At 37.5% G+C, this 21,173-nt stretch overlaps 1 protein-coding gene across 1 annotated transcript in view; it reads left to right on the plus strand.

The window, feature by feature from the left end:
• Positions 1–13,520, plus strand: part of RIMOC1 (RAB7A interacting MON1-CCZ1 complex subunit 1) — a 28,507-nt gene extending 14,987 nt beyond the window's left edge. Inside the window, exon 6 of the mRNA XM_065905373.1 lies at positions 8,607–13,520. Coding sequence (XP_065761445.1) covers positions 8,607–8,890 — 284 coding nt within the window. The 3' untranslated portion in view covers positions 8,891–13,520. The remainder of the gene's footprint in view (positions 1–8,606) is intronic.
• The last annotated feature ends 7,653 nt before the right edge of the window (positions 13,521–21,173 follow it).

Raw genomic sequence — 21,173 nt, forward strand, 5'->3', positions numbered from 1 at the left:
TAGGTTCCTGAATTTATCTCTGGGCTTTCTATTCTGTTCCTTTGATCTATACTTCTGTCTTTGTGCCAGTACCATACTGTCTTGATGACCGTGGCTTTGTAGTATGAAGTATGGCTATGTAGTCTGAAGTCAGGCAGGTTGATTCCTCCAGTTCCATTCTTCTTTCTCAAGATTACTTTGGCTATTCGAGGTTTTTTGTATTTCCATACAAATTGTGAAATTATTTGTTCTAGTTCTGTGAAAAATACCGCTGGTAGCTTAATAGGGATTGCATTGAATCTATAGATTGCTTTGGGTAGAATAGCCATTTTGACAATATTGATTCTTCCAATCCATGAACACGGTATGTTTCTCCATCTGTTTGTGTCCTCTGTGATTTCTTTCATCAGTGTTTTATAGTTTTCTATGTATAGGTCTTTTGTTTCTTTAGGTTTCCTTAATTTCTCTGTTTTTTCATTGTTAGTGTATAGGAATGCAAGGGATTTCTGTGTGTTAATTGCATATCCTGCAACTTTACTATATATATTGATTAGCTTTAGTAATTTTCTGGTAGAGTCTTTAGGGTTTTCTATGTAGAGGATCATGTCATCTGCAAACAGCGAGAGTTTCACTTCTTCTTTTCCTATCTGGATTCCTTTTATGTCTTTTTCTGCTCTGATTGCTGTGGCCCAAACTTCCAAAACTATGTTGAATAGTAGTGGTGAGAGTGGGCACCCTTGTCTTGTTCCTGATTTCAGGGGAAATGCTTTCAATTTTTCACCATTGAGGGTAATGCTTGCTGTGGGTTTGTCATATATAGCTTTTATTATGGTGAGGTATGTTCCTTCTGTTCCTGCTTTCTTAAGAGTTTTAATCATAAATGGGTGTTGAATTTTGTCAGAGGCTTTCTCTGCATGTATTGAGATAATCATGGTTTTTATCTTTCAATTTGTTAATGTGGTGTATTACATTGATTGATTTGCGGATATTAAAGAATCATTGCATCCCTGGGATAAAGCCCACTTGGTCATGGTGTATGATTTTTTTAACATGTTGTTGGATTCTATTTGCTAGAATTTTGTTAAGGATTTTTGCATCTATGTTCATCAGTGATATTGGCCTGTTGTTTTCTTTTTTTGTGGCATCTTTGTCTGATTTTGGAATTAGGGTGATGGTGGCCTCATAGAATGAGTTTGGAAGTTTACCTTCATCTGCAATTTTCTGGAAGAGTTTGAGTAAGATAGGTGTTAGCTCTTCTCTAAATTTTTGGTAGAATTCATCTGTGAAGCCATCTGGTCCTAGGCTTTTGTTTGCTGGAAGATTTCTGATTACAGTTTCAATTTCCTTGTGATGGTTCTGTTAAGATCTTCTATTTCTACCTGGTTCAGTTTTGGAAAGTTATACTTTTCTAAGAATTTGTCCATTTCTTCCAAGTTGTCCATTTTATTGGCATAGAGCTGCTGGTAGTAGTCTCTTATGATCCTTTGTATTTCAGTGTTGTCTGTTGTGATCTCTCCATTTTTATTTCTAATTTTGTTAATTTGGTTCTTCTCCCTTTGTTTCTTAATGAGTCTTGCTAATGGTTTGTCAATTTTGTTTATTTTTTCAAAAAACCAGCTTTTAGCTTTGTTGATTTTTGCTATGGTATCTTTAGTTTCTTTTGCATTTATTTCTGCCCTAATTTTTAAGATTTCCTTCCTTCTACTAACCCTGGGGTTCTTCATTTCTTCCTTCTCTAGTTGCTTTAGGTGTAGAGTTAGGTTATTTATTTGACTTTTTTCTTGTTTCTTGATGTAAGCCTGTAATGCTATGAACCTTCCCCTTAGCACTGCTTTTACAGTGTCCCATAGGTTTTGGGTTGTTGTGTTTTCATTTTCATTCATTTCTATACATATTTTGATTTCTTTTTTGATTTCTTCTATGATTTGTTGGTTATTCAGAAGCGTGTTATTTAGCCTCCATATGTTTGAATTTTTAGCAATTTTTTTCCTGTAATTGAGATCTAATCTTACTGCACTGTGGTCAGAAAAGATGACTGGAATGATTTCAGTTTTTTTGAATTTAGCAAGACCAGATTTATGGCCCAGGATGTGATCTATTCTGGAGAAGGTTCTGTGTGCACTTGAGAAAAAGGTGAAGTTGATTGTTTTGGGGTGAAATGTCCTATAGATATCAGTTAGGCCTAGCTGGTCCATTGTGTCATTTAAAGTTTGTGTTTCCTTGTTAATTATCTGTTTAGTTGATCTATCCATAGTTGTGAGTGGGGTATTAAAGTCTCCCACTATTATTGTGTTATTGTTAATTTCCTCTTTCATACTCATTAACATTTGCCTTACTTATTGCGGTGCTCCTATGTTGGGTGTATATATATTTATAATTGTTATATCTTCTTCTTGGATTGATCCTTTGATCATTATGTAGTGTCCTTCTTTGTCTCTTTTCACAGCCTTTATTTGAAAGTCTATTTTATCTGATATGAGTATTGCGACTCCTACTTTCTTTTGTCCTCCGTTTGCGTGACATATTTTTTTCCAGCCCTTCACTTTCAGTCTGTGTGTGTCTCTTGTTTTGAGATGGGTCTCTTGTAGACAGCATATATAGGGGTCTTATTTTTGTATCCATTCAGCCAGTCTTTGTCTTTTGGTTGGGGCATTCAACCCATTTACATTTAAGGTAATTATTGATAGGTATGGTCCCGTTGCCATTTACTTTGTTGTTTTGGGTTCACGTTTATACAACCTTTCTGTGTTTCCTGTCGAGAGAAGATCCTTTAGCATTTGTAGAAGAGCTGGTTTGGTGGTGCTGAATTCTCTCAGCTTTTGCTTGTCTGTAAAGCTTTTGAATTCTCCTTCATATCTGAATGAGATCCTTGCTGGGTACAGTAATCTAGGTTGTAGGTTATTCTCTTTCATTACTTTCAGTATGTCCTGCCATTCCCTTCTGGGCTGGAGGGTTTCTATTGATAGATGAGCTGTTATCCTTATGGGAATCTCTTTGTGTGTTATTTGTTGTTTCTCCCTTGCTGCTTTTAGTATTTGTTCTTTGTGTTTGATCTTTGTTAATTGATTAATATGTGTCTTGGGGTGTTTCACCTTTGGTTTATGCTGTTTGGGACTCTCTGGGTTTCTTGGACTTGGGTGGTTATTTCCTTCCCCATTTTAGGGAAGTTTTCAGCTATTATCTCCTCGAGTATTTTCTCACGACCTTTCTTTTTGTCTTCTCTTTCTGGGACTCCTATGATTCGAATGTTGGGGTGTTTCACATTGTCCCAGAGGTCCCTGAGGTTGTCCTCATTTCTTTTGATTATTTTTTCTTTTTTCCTCTCTGCTTCATTTATTTCCACCATTTTATCTTCTACTTCACTTATCCTATCTTCTGTCTCCATTATTCTACTCTTGGTTCCCTCCAGAGTGTTTTTTATCTCATTTATTGCATTATTCATTTTTAATGACTTTTTTATTTCTTCTAGGTCTTTATTAAACATTTCTTGCATCTTCTCAATCTTTGTCTCCAGGCTATTTATCTGTAATTCCATTTTGTTTTTAAGATTTTGAATCATTTTTATTATCATTATTCTAAATTCTTTTTCAGGTAGATTCCCTCTCTCCTCCTCTTTTGTTTGACTTGGTGGGCATTTTTCATGTTCCTTTACCTGTTGGGTATTTCTCTACCTTTTCATCTTGTTTAGATTGCTGTGTCTGGAGTGGGCTTTCTGTATTCTGGAGTTCTGTGGTTCCTTTTTATTGTGGAGGTTTCACCCAGTGGGTGGGGTTGGATGATTGACTTATCAAGGTTTCCTGGTTAGGGAAGCTTGCGTAGGTGTTCTGGTGCGTGGAACTGGATTTCTTCTCTCTGGAGTGCAATGGAGTGCCCAGTAATGAGATTTGATACGGGTCTATGTGTTAGGTGTGACTTTGGGCAGCCTGTATGTTGATGTTCAGGGCTATGTTCCTGCGTTGCTGGAGAATTTGCATGGTATGTCTCGCTCTGAAACTTTCTGGCTCTTGGGTGGTGGTTGGTTTCAGTGTAGGTATGGAGGCTTTTGGATGGTCTCTTATTACTTAATGTTCCATGTAGTCAAGAGTTTTCTGGTGTTCTCAGATTTTGGGCTTAAGTCTCCTGCCTTTGGATTTCAGTTTTATTCTTCCAGTAGTCTCAAGACTTCTCCAACTATAAAGCACTGATGATAAAACTTCTAGGTTAATGGTGAAAAGATTCTCCACCGTGAGGGACACCCAGAGAGGTTCACAGAGTTACATGAAAAAGAGGAGAGGGAGGAGGGGGATAGAGATGAGCAGGAGGAGGAAAGGGGGGACTCAAGAGGAGAGAGACAGATCTATGCAGTTGTCTGTTCCCAGAGTGTTCTCCGTAGCCCAGACACCCACAAGGATTCACAGAGTTGGATTGGGAAGAGAAGGGGAAAGGAGGAAATAGAGGTGTTCTGAGGTAGAAAACGGAGAGTCAAAAGTGGGAGAGAGTGATCAACACACTCATGAGTAAAAATGGGGACCGAATATTGGATTCTTAAATGTCCAAAATTTATATCACATACTGAAAAACAAAGATTAAAAATCTAGAGTAGAGGTTAGACTCTTAAAAATACAATATTAAAAACAAAAACAAAAACACAAAAAATTTTAGAAATATATATGAAGTTCGGTTTAAAAATAATGCTTCTCTTTTTTTTGCAAGGTTATAGTGAAATGAAAATGAAAATTAAGGAGTAGTAGAGGAGCAATAGAGGACTTTAAAAGAAAATAAGGGAAAAAAAGGAAAAAAAGAAAAAAAAGAAGAAAAAAGTTTTTTTCCTAATTAAAAAAATCATAAAGATATATGAAAATGAAAGTTAAGGAGTAATGGAGTAATAGGGAATTTTAAAAGAAAATAAAAGAAAAGAAAAAATTTTTTTAAATTTTATTAAAAATTAGATATATTTTTATCTAGGAATTTCTCTGGAGCTGCTGCGGTCAGTGTGGGTTCGGTTCAGTTTCAGATAGCTCCTCGTTCCAGCTTACACTTCTCGATATCTATAGGCCCCTTCCGGTGTAGTTGGTGTTGCCTAAAGGGATTTTAATCTGTTGCACCGGTCCCTTCTGAAGTGGTTCCCTTTGTTTATTTGACTTCTGTTTGCTGGTCTCTTCAGTGTCTAATTTCCACCCTGATACAGGAGGGCGGAGGTGGTCTCTTGTTCAGGTTCGCTAGTTCCATCGCGCTGTGGGGAGGGAGAGGCGCTGCTTTCCCCGTCTACACTGTTCAGGCTCCCAGCTGCTCTATATGGAGCGGGCCCTGTCTTGCGTGCGGTTCCAGTTTTCCGGTACTCCACAACAGTGCAGACTCGGCTGCGTCTGCGTTTTGTGCCTTCCCCGGCCAGAGCAGCTCAGGCAGCCAGGAGCTTGACGGGAACACTCTCCCCGGGTGCGGTGCGCCTTCTCCCCTCCGCGGCCGCAGCCTCAGTTACCGCTCCCTCTGGTTGGGTGCGTGCGCCCCATGTTTAGCCGCAATCTTCCTGGCGGATGTCGACCATCCAGAATTTCAGGAAGTCTTTGGTTAGAAACTGGAGGCCTGTTTGCAGTGTGGTAGGGGATTCCGCCTCTGGGGCCGAGTTTGCCCCTTTCCCCTCCCCCCTGCCTCCTGCCTCCAGCGGGGCTGGGCCGGTCCGCAGCCGGCTAGCTACTCTGGACTTGCTCGGTCCCTTTGTTCTGCTAACGGCTGGCAGTGTGTTCCGGCCGGTTAATTTTCTCTCTCTCTTTTGCTGTCCCACAGTTTAAGTTGGTATCTCACAAAAGCTCCCTCCGATTGCCCTCAGGGCACTCAGGCCCGGTCCTTACCCTAAGCAATGCCGCCCGCTCCTCTCTGTTCTGCCCCCACTTGCTGGTGGCTGATATGGGTGTCTGGGGTACTTTTCTGCTGGGAGTTGCTTTTAGGCAGGTAATCTGTGGGTTTTATTTATTTTCCTTCCCAGTTAGGTTGCCCTCCAAGATTCGAAAACTTTCCCCAGACCCGCCAGTGCGAGGGTTTCCTGGTGTTTGGAAACATCAAAACTTTTGTGACCAGATCTTAATGATAGTTTGCCTGATTTTGGATAAAAACTCAAAGCAATGTATGCTTTCAATGATTTTTATGTCTTTTTAGAAGGTGAGATAATCATTTATTTTTTGTTCTTTACCTGTATGCCATTAAATTTTTTGCTTTTACAAATTATCAAGTAATGTAGTCAGTAAACCTTTTTATTTCATTTCTGTGTTACATTATTCTGTGGGCCCTTATAAAAATAGCCTTGTCACTATAACACTGGAGTTAAATAGGTTAAAGGACTGTTCAGCTGTGTGCATCCTTGGTTTATGCCCTTTTTATGCCACTAAGAGCCTCCCATCCTGGCAGTCTTTGGCTCATTGCTTAGCCCAGAACCTGGATTTCAGATCTTTTGAAGGAGGAGCTCTGAATTGAGATCACTAATTGCCTGGGTAGCTTGTTAAAAATACTGATTTCTCTGTGTCACCTGAAGGTTCTGGAGTCCAGGAATCTATTTTTATTACCTCCTGTAATTATGATGCAGTCAGATTTAGACATCACTGCTTCTAGAGAATGCCAGTCTGGCCACTTGTTTTTTTTTGTTTTTTTTTTTTACCATAAAAGTCTCTGCCATCGCTCTTACTTCATGGATTATTCATCCTCTCCCTCCCTTCATCCCCTACTCTCACATTTATGTTCACTAAGCATATGAACAGTACATGGTGAAGTATTTTACTGAAAACCATGCTGAACCTTAGCAAAAAAATATCAGAGAAAATTTATAGCACCAAAAACTGTGTAACTAGAGAGTAATAGATTCCTTGAGAGAGTAGGGAGCGAGGAAGAATATTTTTTATGTTGTTTATCTCTTCCCTTGGTATTTTGAAACAATAGTTTAGCATAGTTTACGGACCAGCAGTCTCACCCTAGATCCTAAGGCTTTGTTAAAAATGCAGGTTCATAGATACAATCCCATACCTGAATCTGCAAGTTTTGGAGGTGGGAATCCAGCAACCAGCATTTCAGCATGTCCTCCAGGTAATTCTAGTAAAGTTTGAAAACCACTCTTTAGTATATTTAGTATAGTTCTTTCGCTCCTCAGAGACCCCTTCCTATAGGATATCTGTGTACCTTTCTTAGCCATCACTCCTTGTTAGTATAAAGAATGAGGCTAGTTTAGAGTTGGGTGTAAACTGGATGCCAGATCTCCCTTAAGCAAACATTTCTCATCTTTCCCATGTGGCCTTACTTTGTGGGACTTACTTCAGCTCTTCCTTCTAAAGATCTAGTCTGCTTAAAAGTTCAACCTTTCATTCAGTTTTGCTCCTGTCTCCTTACTTTACCAGTCTTTTTAGGAATAATTAGGGTGTAAGATTACAAAAATGAGAAAGGATATGCATTTGGTGAAATGCCCTATGTAATATGAAATATAATTCTGGAGTGAAAATCATTAATTGGGGGTGGGGGAATCCCTACCAACTCTTCCCTAAGAAAACTTCACAAAATTAAGGAGAGTATGTGGAATCTTGATTTTTGCAAACTGGGGCCTAAAGAGCTTTGATTAGTTGTACAAAGTTAGTGATTTTTATCCAGATCCTCTCAGATTCTAGGTCTGTTTCTTTTTACATTCTGAATAACATCTAATACTATTCTAGCTTTTTCTCTGAAGATTTTGATCTTTTAACTATGAAGAAATGAAATGAAAAATAATTATGGGTAATATGTACAAAACAATAAGTACAAGGCATATTACCCATTATCTTTTCTTTTCACTTCATTTCTTCATAGCTAAAAAAGAAAAAAAATCTCAGAAGAAAAGCTTGTTAAAATTCCATGAAATAAGTAGGGCATGTGGAATCCTGAGTTTTGCAAACTGAGGTTTTAAAAGAACTTTGGTGAGTTGTACAAAGTTGATCATTTATCCCCATATCTTTACTATTCTAGGTTTTTTTTTTTTAATATCAAATTAATAAACTGTGTGTCATAAATGTTTAATTATATAATTGCCTTCTTCTATAATAAGCATGCTTTCAACTTTTGATGAAAATCCTACAGTGTATTCCTTTTTCCTGAGAACATGAAGCATCTTGGATACAATTTAACATCTTTAGTTATTTCAAATTATATGGCCTCTAAGGGACATGATTATGCAGGATTGTATCTGTACACTATTGTAGAAATATAGGAACTGTATTACTGATCCTTGAGTATACCCTCTAAAGAAAAGTTCTGTTCATGAATGGGATCGAGGGAATCTCTGAATAGTATTCCGAATATGGAATGCACGTTTCTGGGAGAGGTTCCATTGATTTAGATTAGATTTTCAAACAGATCCTAAAGATAATCCCAGAAAGGTGAATACACGAACCTAAACGATTCTTTAAAAGTAATTTTTTGGGGAGGGTGGGCTTGGGCTTCTTTTATAGATAAAGTAGAGATGGAAGTGTCAATGAAATGAGGATTGTATTAAGTGATATTTGGCTTTTTAAAGTATAGCTGTAAAATGAGAAGGAAAAATGCTTAATGATATAAAAGGATTTTATTAGAGTCTTAATCATTAGGGTTTCTTTTAAAGTTTTTAAATTCTAATCTCTCAACTTAAATGACTTTCCTAGGAATATTTAGTGACATTCATTTGCTGGCTATGATGTACAGTGGAGAAATGTGTTATTGGGGATTGAAGCATTGTGCAGATCAACAGCCAGAAAATCACGAAATGGATACTGGCGTTTCTGGAGCAAGCTACGCTACACACAAAGAACCCTTGGATTTCCGAGAAGTAGGAGAGAAAATTTTGAAAAAGTATGTATTTGTATGCGAAGGACCCCTGAAAGAACAAGAATGGAATACAACAAATGCAAAACAAATTTTAAACTTCTTTCAGCATCACACTAACTAGTAAGTAAGAACAAAAACTTCTCTGTTTTTTTAAACAGAAAAACAAAAAGACTCAGGAATGAAAATTCCAGAAAAGAAGACATATTGATACTGAATTTAAGAACATTACACTACATAAAGATAGCCAGCATGGTTACCCTTTTTTAAATGCCATTACTGTCTTTCACTATATATTCTTAAACCTGTGAAGGAATGATTCTTTAATTTCTGAAATGGCATTTACATTATTCTAACTCAGCCTGAACTACAGATATCCTGTGACTAATATCAAGAAGGAATCCAATTTATCTCTGTAAAGATTTTTTCTGTTATTAATACTTTAGATTTTTTTTTATTGTGGTACAATATACATAACATAAAATTGAACATTTTGACTGTTTTTATATATTTTTTAGTCTCCCTCTCTTGAAGTTTGCTACACTTCAGAGACTAAAGTCAAGTCACCTCTTTGCTTTGGATATATGCTATGGGTGTATTTAAAAATTGACAAAATGAAAAATTGTGACTTGTATCCATGTACCATTTCCAGAGTAAGATAAATAATGGAAGACTCCACAGAAGAATTTTTGTTTCACTACATGCTACTAATGGCATTTAAAATTTTTAGTCTGTTAGGCATTTTATAAAAATTTTAAAATGATTTTTCTTCTTTTGTTTAAAAGAATATGCATGGTTTATTAAACAAATAATGAAGATAAAACCATTAGGTTAGTCTGCCATTAGTCTTGTGTCTTAGGGCACATCTTTTCATAGATTCTGAAATTTTAATATTTTCTGTCTTTGATTGTAAGAGTGAGTGTTAAAGGCGGAGAGCCCAGCCTGGTATCTTACTGACAGTCTTTCTGTCTACCTCAGTTCCTGTTGTCGTCTAGGGATGACCTGTCTGATACCTTGCCAGTATTCTCAATCTCTGGGCCATTGACTTCATCACATTCCAGGAACTTAACTCCCATGGCCACTCCATGAATATCACCATCCTGAGTTTCTGTTTCTGAAATCTTCAATTTCAGTAACTAATGACATTTTCACCTTTCCAACTTTTTACTTCCTTATTTTTGTTGATTTTTTTCTCTCTCTTACTTCTTTCCTATGTTTTTTGCTTCTTGAGAGCCTCCTCTTACTACTCCCTTTTCTCCTTACCATCAGCCCCTTTCAGAGTTTTCTTCCTCCCCTGTCCAGCCTTGGTTTTCTGTGACACCACATGAAGAGCTCTCTACAGTCCCTTCAGATCCTATCTTCCCCTTGTCCTTCAACCTAATCATTCTTCAAGCCTTCTTTCCATATTGAATTAATCCTATCATCCCCCCTTCTTTTCTGGGATGCTGAATTCTGTGTGAAGTTCCTGCAGCCCTTCAAAGTGGAGTCACTCTAAGTATCTCACCTTCAAGGTTAGAGGAGCCCTCAGCATAAGCCATTTATCTATTTCCCACTGTGACTCACGCACACCTCTGACTTGCCTCATCACTTTTCTCTGGCCATTTGTCTCCTCCCCTAGCACATGGCTCTTAGTCCTCTCTTAACAGAAATAGAGACTATGAAGAGGTCAGCCTCTGTTTCCCCCCTTTGCCCTACTCATTTTCCCGCTTTTTTGAGGAAAATAGGTCTCCTGCTTCATGTTGAAGACCAATTTCCCCACCTTTCCTTTCTGCCGACTTCTTCCTTTCTCCCAGGGCTTCTCTTTTTCCCAGTGCCCTGTAGGTATTGCTGTTTCCCAAAGTACTATCCTTTTTCTCTTTTTCCTCCTTCTCCCCTATTTCCTTCCTACCTTTCTCCTTTTTTTAAATACTTACTCTAAATGCCATTGACCCTTGAGCAATGCAAGTTTGAACTTTGAACTACATGGGACTGCTTATACATTTTTTTTCAATAGTTAACACTACACTTTTATACAACCAGCAGTTGGTCATATCCTCAGATATGGAGGAGTCGCAATGTGGATGGCTGACTATAAGTTATATTGTGATTTTTTTTACTGCCAGGAGGATTCATCCCTAATCCCCTCATTGTTCAAGGATCAACTGTACTTCTTTGTGGTGTTATTCATAACCATGGCTTCTACCACCTGTAATCTTAGGCTGACTCCCAAACCTGCACTTTGAATCCCAACTTCTGCTCTCTAAACCTTCTTTCTAATTGCTATTAAATATCTTCACTTAGACATCCTACAGTAATTTTAAATAAATTTAATGTGCTCACACACAACTAATCGTCATCTTTTATCTAAAATCTTTTCCAGTTCATGTTTTCTTTTTTTTGATCTTCCACAAAGCAGGGCAACACAGAATGCTGTAATCTGCTTTCTTCTGCCTACTTTGCCAGTCTCATCTCTGCAGCTCTTCTTGTGTGATCATATTCTAGTCCAGTGTTCCTTAGGCTCCTTTTTGATTAATGTTCTGATAGAACCTCTTGGGACAAGTGGAGAATCTCTCCCTTTCTCTGTCTCTTATTTATTCTCACACAGCTAAGAAGATTTTTATTTAATTTAGTCTTTAACAAGTTTTGCTGTGAAAAACGCCTTTATGCTTTCTAAGCATGAAGATTTAAATCACAGACTACCCATCCTCACTTCACCCCTTTTGGAGCATCACAATCAGTCACAAGTGTACCAGTTCCTTTTCCAATGTGCTATGTGTTTTTTTCCTTTGTTATTCTTATTACTTCTCACTGGGATGCATTGCCCTTCTTTGTGGCCTAGAAAGTATTTTCCTTTAGGCCTCAGCCCCAGTGATATTGTGCCTGTAAGGCTTTTTCCAACCCTTTTCAGTTAAAGTTACAAGTTTCTTTGCTTCTGCTCCCTGAATTTTCCCATCCCATGTTATCATACTGCTTATATTGCTTTATAGTCATTTTTCTTAAAAATTGACAAATTCCATGTTTTGAAAATTTATCTTTATGCGGAGTGCTTAATGAATGGTAGGCCCTTCGTAATGCTCTTTGAATTAATAAGAGACATGATTCTCTGCCACAAAAGGGTTTTTGATATCTGACTCCAAACTGCCATTTCCTCTGTACAAGGCCAAGAAGGAATTATTCCTCAGAGGAGTAAAGTATTGTTTAGATTTAGAACCAGAGGGAAAAAAGAGAATTTTGTCTTCAGAAGCTAGGGACTCCATTTTGTCTTCATGACCTTTTTGAAACAGTCCTTTTGGGTCTCTCACTGGTTGGTACACTAATGAGGGTACTGTTGGGGTGCTTTTTGTACAACTTTTTCATCCCCCACACAATTGGAGAATAATTTGTAGATCATAACAGTACAATGCTTTTAACTGTGATGTATCACAAAGCAAAGACCAGTACGTTTTTATATGTTAAAGCCTGCTAAGTGAATTCTGTTTCATTTAGAATGGATTAACTTCAGAGTACCAAATACTCCACATAAGGAAGGTACTATAATCCACTGATCAAAGTATTATAATTCACTTATCAACACGTGCCTACTACATGCTGTTTTATCCTTAAGCACTGAGAATATAGCTTTGTAAAACATCAGAGTTTATATTCTAGTGGAAGAAGTTAATGCATTTTAAGAAGTAAAAATATAGTGTGGTGAGTGATGAGTGCTATGAATAATAAAGCAGGGTATGGGGCTAGCATGACTCTTAAGAAGGGTGCTGTTTTATTTAGGGTGATTGGGAAGACACCTCCAAGCACCTGTCTACTTCATTTGTGTCTCCCCTCTGTTTAAACACCATCAAATGTGCCATTTCATATTCAGTGTATTCATAAAATTTCTTTTTTGAAAGTTTTGATGCTGGATTAAAGAATGAATCACTTCCTAAGAACTTTTCATTTTGATCACATTTTAAAGGGTTTCTCTCCAGTGTGGGCCTTACTAATGGGTAAGTGATAACCTAAAGGCTTTATAGAATTTATTACACTTGGAGTTCCTCTCCATTTTGACTCCTTGATGGATTACTAAAACTTTAACTCTGTTAAAGTAATTTTCATAATCCTTAAATTTGTATGGTTCTTTTCCAGTATGAATTTTCCCATGTTAACTAGGCTTTGAGACTTAGTTAAAGGCTTGTCTGCTTTGCTGCATTTATAGGATTTCTGGCTACTATGAATTGTTTGATACTGATTAAAGTGCACATCATGACAGAAGACTTTCTCTCATTTCTTCATGTTCAGTAGAGTGAGGTGAGAGTCATGGCTGAAACTCCACGATAAAATTTCCCTTCTTGCCTTTACAATTCCACTGGAAATTCTGTAATGTAAGGGGGTATGGTCTCTAAAGACTTTCTCAGATGCTTTTAAATGCCATTTTAAAAAAACTCACAGCTTGCTGATACACTAGTTGTAGATCGCTTGTCACTTTTCTCACTTCACCTTCCAGGGCTCCTTTTCTGGCTCCCATAAGGATATCCCTTCTGCACAGAGTACAGGATTCCGTAGTTCTCTAGCATTACTTTCTTGTATTATTTTTTTTAACACAGTATGAGCTATCATGTTATGAAAGTATTACATTAACATACATCTAATGTATCCACAATTAAAGTATGCATTATGTATTTGTGCTGCTGTACCTTACTGTTTTTTGTTTGTTTTCCTACTTCTAGTGAAAATTTCCAAGTAAAGTGTTTTGGAGCATAAAAAATTTTTAAAAAACAATAAAACCATAATCCCATATATGTTTTTTGTTTGTTCTTTGTTTTCTTTTATATCTGGATATTATGTTAGAATGAAAACTTTCATCATCTTATTTTAGTGTTTATAACCAAGCACAACCTTATGGGGCCTTTCTGAGACAGATCGCTCCCTCTGCCCACTATGCCCTCTACCTGCCTCTTCATATAAGAACTTCAGCTTCGCAGGCCTTTCCCAAGTTCAAAATATAAATTTAATCAGAGAAGTGAGAATATGCAGAAACAAAGGAAAACGGTCAAACAAGACAAAATAATGATTTAGCCATTAAACAAAGTCAAGGACCTTTAGTTCCTTCTCAAGGGTTATAGATAATGTTATAAACCATATCCTTTGAGCTGTTTTGCAAACACTCAAAACTCGCACCATGTGGAAGAAGATAGGAACCAGAAGTTTGTTGCTGTTGACTGCCACCAGCCAATCAGAAGAATGTCCACAGGCTGATCAGGTACTCTACAACTCTCTCCCTTATTCCGTCTTTAAAAAACTTTATTTGAAAGCCGTCAGCGAATCTGGGAGTCTTCTTTTGAGCACTAGTTAGGCATGCTCCTTGTTTTGTGTCTCAGTAGATGGTGCACTATCCTTCACAATCTGGGTGTCAGTAGATTGGCTTTCATGCATATAGGCAATGGACTCAAGTTTGGTTTGATAATGTATTGACAATATTATTCTGGTTCTGATAACCTTCAGACAGAGTACTTTAATGGTTAGGAATATGGGTTCTAGAGTCAGAGGCTTGATTAAACCCCAGCTCTCTTGTTTCTTAGCTGTGTGACACCATATAAATTATTTAACCTTTTTTGTGCCTTAGCATTCTGTTGTTTAACACAGGAATAATAATGGTACCTACTTCACAGGTTGGAAGAAAAAAATGAGTTAATATTCAAAGTGCTTATTCAGTAAAGCAGAAGTAGATGTTTTTCTGGAACTCTTGCTTTTTCGATGATCCAATGGATGTTGACAGTTTGATCTCTGGCTCCTCTGACTTTTCTGAATCCAGCTTGAACATCTGGAAGTTCATGATTTATGTACTGTTGAAACCTGGCTTGGAGAATTTTGAGCATTACTTTGCTAGTGTGTGAGATGAGTACAATTATGCGGTAGTTTGAACATTTGGCATTGCCTTTCTTTGGGATTGGAATGAAAACTGACCTTTTCCAGCCCTGTGGCCACTGTTGAGTTTTCCAAATTTGCTGGCATATTGAGTGCAGCACTTTCACAGCATCATCTTTTAGGATTTGAAATAGCTCAGCTGGAATTCCATCACCTCTGTTAGCTTTGCTCGTAGTGATGTTTCCTAAGGCCCACTTGACTTTGCATTCCAGGATGTCTGGCTCTAGGTGAGTAATCACATCATTATGGTTATCTGGGTCATGAAGATCTTTTTTTGTATCGTTCTGTGTATTCTTGCCACCTCTTCTTAGTATCTTCTGCTTCTGTTCGGTCTATAACATTTCTATCCTTTATTGTGCCCATCTTTGCATGAAATGTTCCCTCAGTATCTCTTAATTTTCTTGAAGAGATCTCTAATCTTTCCCATTCTATTGTTTGCCTCTATTTCTTTGCATTGATCACTGAGGAAGGCTTTCTTATCTCTCCTTACTAGTTATTTGGAACTCTGCATTCAAATAGGTATATCTTTCGTTTTTTCCTTTGCCTTTAGCTTTTCTTCTTTTCTCAGCTGTTTGTAAGGCCTCCTCAGACAACCATTTTGCCTTTTTGGATTTCTTTTTCTTTGGGATGGTCGTAATCACTGCCTCCTTTCAGTGTCACAAACCTCTGTGATCACTGCCTCCTTTCAATGTTACGAACCTCTGTCCAAGTTCTTCAGGCACTCTGTCAGGTCTAATCCCTTGAATCTATTTGTCACTTACATTGTATAATCATAAGGGGTTTGATTTAGGTCATACATGGATGGTTTAGTGGTTTTCCCTACTTTTTTCAATGTAAGTCTGAATTTGGCAATAAGGAGTTCATGATCTGAGCTACAGTCAGCTCTTGGTCTTGTTTTTGCTGACTGTATAGATCTCCATCTTTTGTTGCAAAGAATATAATCAGTCTGATTTTGGTATTAACCATCTGGTGATGTCCATCTGTAGAGTCTTCTCTTGTGTTGTTTGAAAGAGGGGGTTTGCTATGACCAGTGCATTCTCTTAGCAAAACTCTTGTTAACCTTTGACCTGCTTCATTTTGTTTTCAAAGGCCAAATTTGCCGGTTATTCCAGGTATCTCTTGACTTCCTACTTTTGCATTCCAGTCCCCTATAATGAAAAGAACATCTTTTGGGGGTGTTAGTTCTAGAAGGTCGTGTAGGTCTTCATAGAACTGTTCAACTTCAGCTTCAGCATTACTGATTGGGGCATAGACTTGGATTACTGTGATAATGAATGGTGTTCCTTGGAAACAAACAGAGATCATTCTGTCGTTTTTGAGACTGCATCCAAGAACTGCATTTTGGACTCTTGTTAACTGTGGGCTACACCATTTCTTCTAAGGGATTCTTGCCCACAGTAGTAGATATAATGGTCATCTGAGTTAAATTCACCCAGTGCAGTCCATTTTAGTTCACTGATTCCTAAAATTTCAGTGTTCACTCTTGTCAGCTCCTATTTGACCACTTCCAATTTACGTTGATTCACCCTACCTGCCTTGTGAGAAATCTGTTTGCAGGCCAAGAAGCAACAGTTAGAACTGTATATGTAACAACAGATGATTCCAAATCGGGAGAGGAGTATGTCAAGGCTGTATATTGTCACCCTGCTTATTTAACTTACATGCAGAATACATCATGCGAAATGCCATGCTGGATGAAGCACAAGCTGGAATCAAAATTGCTGGGAGCAATATTGATAACCTCTGATATGCAGATGACATCACCCTTACAGAAAGCAAAGAACTAAAGAGCCTCTTGATAAAAGTGAAAGGAGAGTGAAAAAGCTGACTTGAAACTCAATATTCAGAAAATGAAGATCATGGCATCTGGCCCCATCTCTTCATGGCAAATAGATGGGGAAACAATGGAAATAGTGAGAGACTTTATTTTTGGGGGCTCCTAAATGCAGATGGTGACTGCAACCATGAAATTAAAAGACGTTTGCTCCTTGGAAGAAAAGTTATGACCAACCTAGACATTATTAAAAAGCAGAGACATTACTTTGCCAACAAAGGTCTGTCTAGTCAAAGCTACGGTTTTTCCAGTAGTCATGTATGGATATGAGAGTTGGACTGTAAAGAAAGCTGAGCACTGAAGAATTGATGCTTTTGAACTGTGGTGTTGGAGAAGAATCTCGAGAGTCCCTTGGACTGCAAGGAGATCCAACCAGTCAATCCTAAAGGAAATCAGTCCTGAATATTCATTGGAAGGACTGATGCTGAAGCTGAAACTCCAATACTTTGGCCACCTGATGTGAAGAACTGACTCATTTGAGAAGACCGTGATGCTGGAAAAGATTGAGGGCAGGAAGAGAAGGGGGCAATAGTGGATGAGATGTGACTGGATAGTGTCATGGACTTGATGGATATAAGTTTGAGCAAGCTCCTGGATTTGGTTCTGGAAAGGGAAGCCTGGTGTGCTATATATAGTCCATGGGGTTGTAGAGTCACACATGACTGAGCAACTGAAGTGATTATCTGCCTTACTCATCAACTGGAATAATTAACTGCCCCTTTTTTTGACCTTGTCGGTTTTGGAATATTAGGTCCCCGACCAGGGATTGAAACTAGGCTGTCAGCAGTGAGCACAGAATCCTAACCACTGGACTGCCTGGGAATTCCCAAATGGCTGGTTCTTGTTCTGGCTAGTGAGCACTCACTAACATTTTCTTACTTCAAGTGGTGCTGGCATTCTAAGTGGGAAGCAGTTTTCAGAGAGGAAATTGCTGACCGTATAGGCACCTTAAATGTTTACAATAAGTATGGCTGGAAGAAAACAATTTTCAGAAGTTTTTCAGCTCCAGTCTCCAAATGTATATATACCTGTTACAGTATACCAACTTCCACAGTTACCATTCAGCTTCAATTACTGGACTTCTGGTTTCACACTCACTTTTGGTCTCACATTTAACTCAAGTCAGATGCATTTAATAAATATTAGTCATCTAAATATTATGCATACCCTGTTTAAAAATAGATTAAACTGTGGTAGATTCACATGACTGAGTAGCATGTAGCTTTAAAAAGCAAAGAGGAATATTTCTTTAAAATGCTGTGGAGTGGTATTAGTAAGTGAAAAGGTGGAAAAGGTATACAGTACTATTTAAGAGTATAAATGTGTTTGTATAACCTTGTTTGCTTATATTAAAAAAAAAAACTTTAAAAAATGGTTATCTATGGTGAAAGGAGGAGATGGGGGAGCAGAATCAGATACAGGGGATCAGGATGTAAACTAGACTTCTCTGAATATATGGTGAATTTTGTCCATTGGCTTGGGAATCATGTACTACATTTTTGCAGTTTTTAAAAAATACGATAACATCAAAAATTAAAGAAAACTAAAAATCCAAACCAAAATGAAGCAAATTAACTGTAATTGTGTAGCAAGTTGGTGGCTTCAATACATAGGAATGTTTCAGTTACCTTTCAGTTTAGTCACTCAGTTTAGTCAACCCCATGGACTGCAGCACGCCAGGCCTCCCTATCCATCACCAACTCCCAGAGCCTACTCAAATTCATGTCCATCATGTCGGTGATGCCATCCAACCATCTCATCCTCTGTCGTCCCCTTCCCCTCCCGCCTTCAATCTTTCCCAGCATCAGGGTCTTTTCCAATGAGTCAGTTCTTCGCATCAGATGGCGAAAGTATTGGAGTTTCAGCTTCAGCATCAGTCCTTCCAATGAATATTCAGGACTGATTTCTTTTAAGATTGACTGGTTTGATCTCCTTGCAGTCCAAGGGACTTTCAAGAGTATTCTCCAACACCACAGTTCAAAACCATCAGTTCTTCAGTGCTCAACTTTCTTTATCGGCCAACTCACATCCATACATGACTACTCGAAAAATCATAGCTTTTACTAGATGGATGGACCTTTGTTGGTAATGTCTCTGCTTTTTAATAATGTCTAGGTTGGTCATAGCTTTTCCTCCAAGGAGTAAGGATCTTTTAATTTCATGGTTGCAGTCACCATCTGCAGTGATTTTGGAGCCCCCCAAAATAAAGTCTGTCACTGTTTTCATTGCTTCCCCATCTATTTACCATGAAGTGATGGGACCGAATGCAATGATCTTAGTTTTCTGAATGTTGAGTTTTAAGCCAACTTTTTCACTCTTCCACTTTTATCAAGAGGCTCTTAATTCTTCTTTGCTTTCTGCCATAAGGGTGGTGTCATCTGCATGTCTAAGGTTATTGCTATTTCTCCCGGCAATTTTGATTCCAGCTTGTGCTTCTTCTAGTCCAGCATTTTGCATGATGTCCTCTGCATATAAGTAAAATAAGCAGGGTGACAATATACAATCTTCACATATTCCTTTCCTGATTTAGAATCAGTTACCTTTAAAACACAGTAATTTGGACACCCTTAGTGTGATATCTCCAAGGGCAAATAGAACTGGAAAGAAATCAACTTCCTTGGTACTTATGTTGTTATTAAGTATGAAAATTGAAATGTATGCAATTAGAAATGAGAATTTTCAGTGTAAGAGAAGAGATGAGAAATTAAAAATTTTGTAGTTCTAAATTTGAATAGGAAATAACAACTCTGTTTATATGAAGACCACTAAATAATGTCCAAATACCATTTCCCAATAAAGTGAAGTAGGGCTCCTTGGAGATAAAGCTGATTCCGATCTTGGGGAGGGTATTCAAATGGTTGATGAGGGATAATTTTTCTTTAATTATATAATAAAAGGAATTACAAAATTTGAGTAGCAACATTTTTCAACTGTAAACAAATAACAATTCATTGATAACTGCTAAATCCTTTGAAGTGAGAAGTTTATGGAGCATTCAGTTACGAATGGATCAGGCTTTTGAAACTTAATCAGTTTGACATCCGAAAACAAGAATGACTTACTTTGAGACTTCCCTGGGAATTCATTTTCTACGAGTTGAGAACCATTTCAGTACTTCATACTTAAACTGATTTATTTTTGTTATTCCTAGAGAGGTAGGAGAAATGGCAATTAATATATGGTTATTTTTCTTGCAGAACTAAGCCTGAAATTGGATTGGTTATTGGCTCCTAGCAATGTCATGCAAGATAAATGATGAAACTTAATATTCAGATCTCACAGAACCTCTGGGGCTTAATTGGATTTCTGTTATTTGACATTTAGAGCCCCAGATAATTTACTTTTGAAGTGTAAATACAGGCTCGTAAGCACGGTGTCCATTATTAAGCCTTATCACGCTCTGCTATGTAGAATATAAATATGGATATAGATAGATAGAGATGAATATTATGTTAAATATATTATATATTTAACTATTTGTATAAATACACACAACTTATCTATATGTTTTCTGTAGCCTATCATGATCCTTACAGGCTTAAATGGTTTTGTGAAGTTACTGGTCTTCTGTTCTATTTTTGAAGGCTATTAAAAAAATGGGATTAATTTCCCACTCTTGGGCACATATCTGGACAAAACTATAATTCAAAAAATACATGTACCCCATGTTCATAGCAGCAGTATTCACACCAGCCATGACATGGAACAACTGAATGTCCATGGACAGAATTGAGAAAGAAGATGTGGCATATACACAAACAATGGAATATTACTGAGTCATAAAAAAGAAGAAAATAATGCCATTTGCAGCAACATGACTGGACATAGAGTATTCATAGTGAAGTCAGAGAAAGGCAAATACCATATCACTTTTGTGTGGAAACTAAGACATGACACAAATGAACATATCTTCAAAACAGACTCATAGAGATAGACCACAGACTTATGGATGCCAAGGGGAAGGGGCGTGGGGGAGGGATGAAGGGGGAGTTCTGGGTCAGCAGAAGCAAACTATTATATATAGAATGAATAAACAACAAGATCCTACTGAATAGCACAGGGAACTATGTTCAATAGCCTGTGTTAAACTGTAGCAGAAAAGAATATTAAAAAGTATATATATACATATAGTAGAGTCTGAAGTCAGGCAGGTTGATTCCTCCAGTTCCATTCTTCTTTCTCAAGATTACTTTGGCTATTCGAGGTTTTTTGTATTTCCATACAAATTGTGAAATTATTTCTTCTAGTTGTGTGAAAAATACTGTTGGTAGCTTGATAGGGATTGCATTGAATCTGTAGATTGCTTTGGGTAGAATAGCCATTTTGACAATATTGATTCTTCCAATCCATGAACACGGTATGTTTCTCCAACTGTTTGTGTCCTCTTTGATTTCTTTCATCAGTGTTTTATAGTTTTCTATGTATAGGTCTTTTGTTTCTTTAGGTAGATATACTCCTAAGTATTTTATTCTTTTTGTTGCAATGGTGAATGGTATTGTTTCCTTAATTTCTCTTTCTGTTTTTTCATTGTTAGTGTATAGGAATGCAAGGGATTTCTGTGTGTTAATTTTATATCCTGCAACTTTACTATATTCATTAATTAGCTCTAGTAATTTTCTGGAAGAGTCTTTAGGGTTTTCTATGTAGAGGATCATGTCATCTGCAAACAGCAAGAATTTCACTTCTTCTTTTC

This window comes from Muntiacus reevesi, chromosome 14 (assembly GCF_963930625.1).
Source record: "Muntiacus reevesi chromosome 14, mMunRee1.1, whole genome shotgun sequence".
NCBI lineage: Eukaryota > Metazoa > Chordata > Mammalia > Artiodactyla > Cervidae > Muntiacus > Muntiacus reevesi.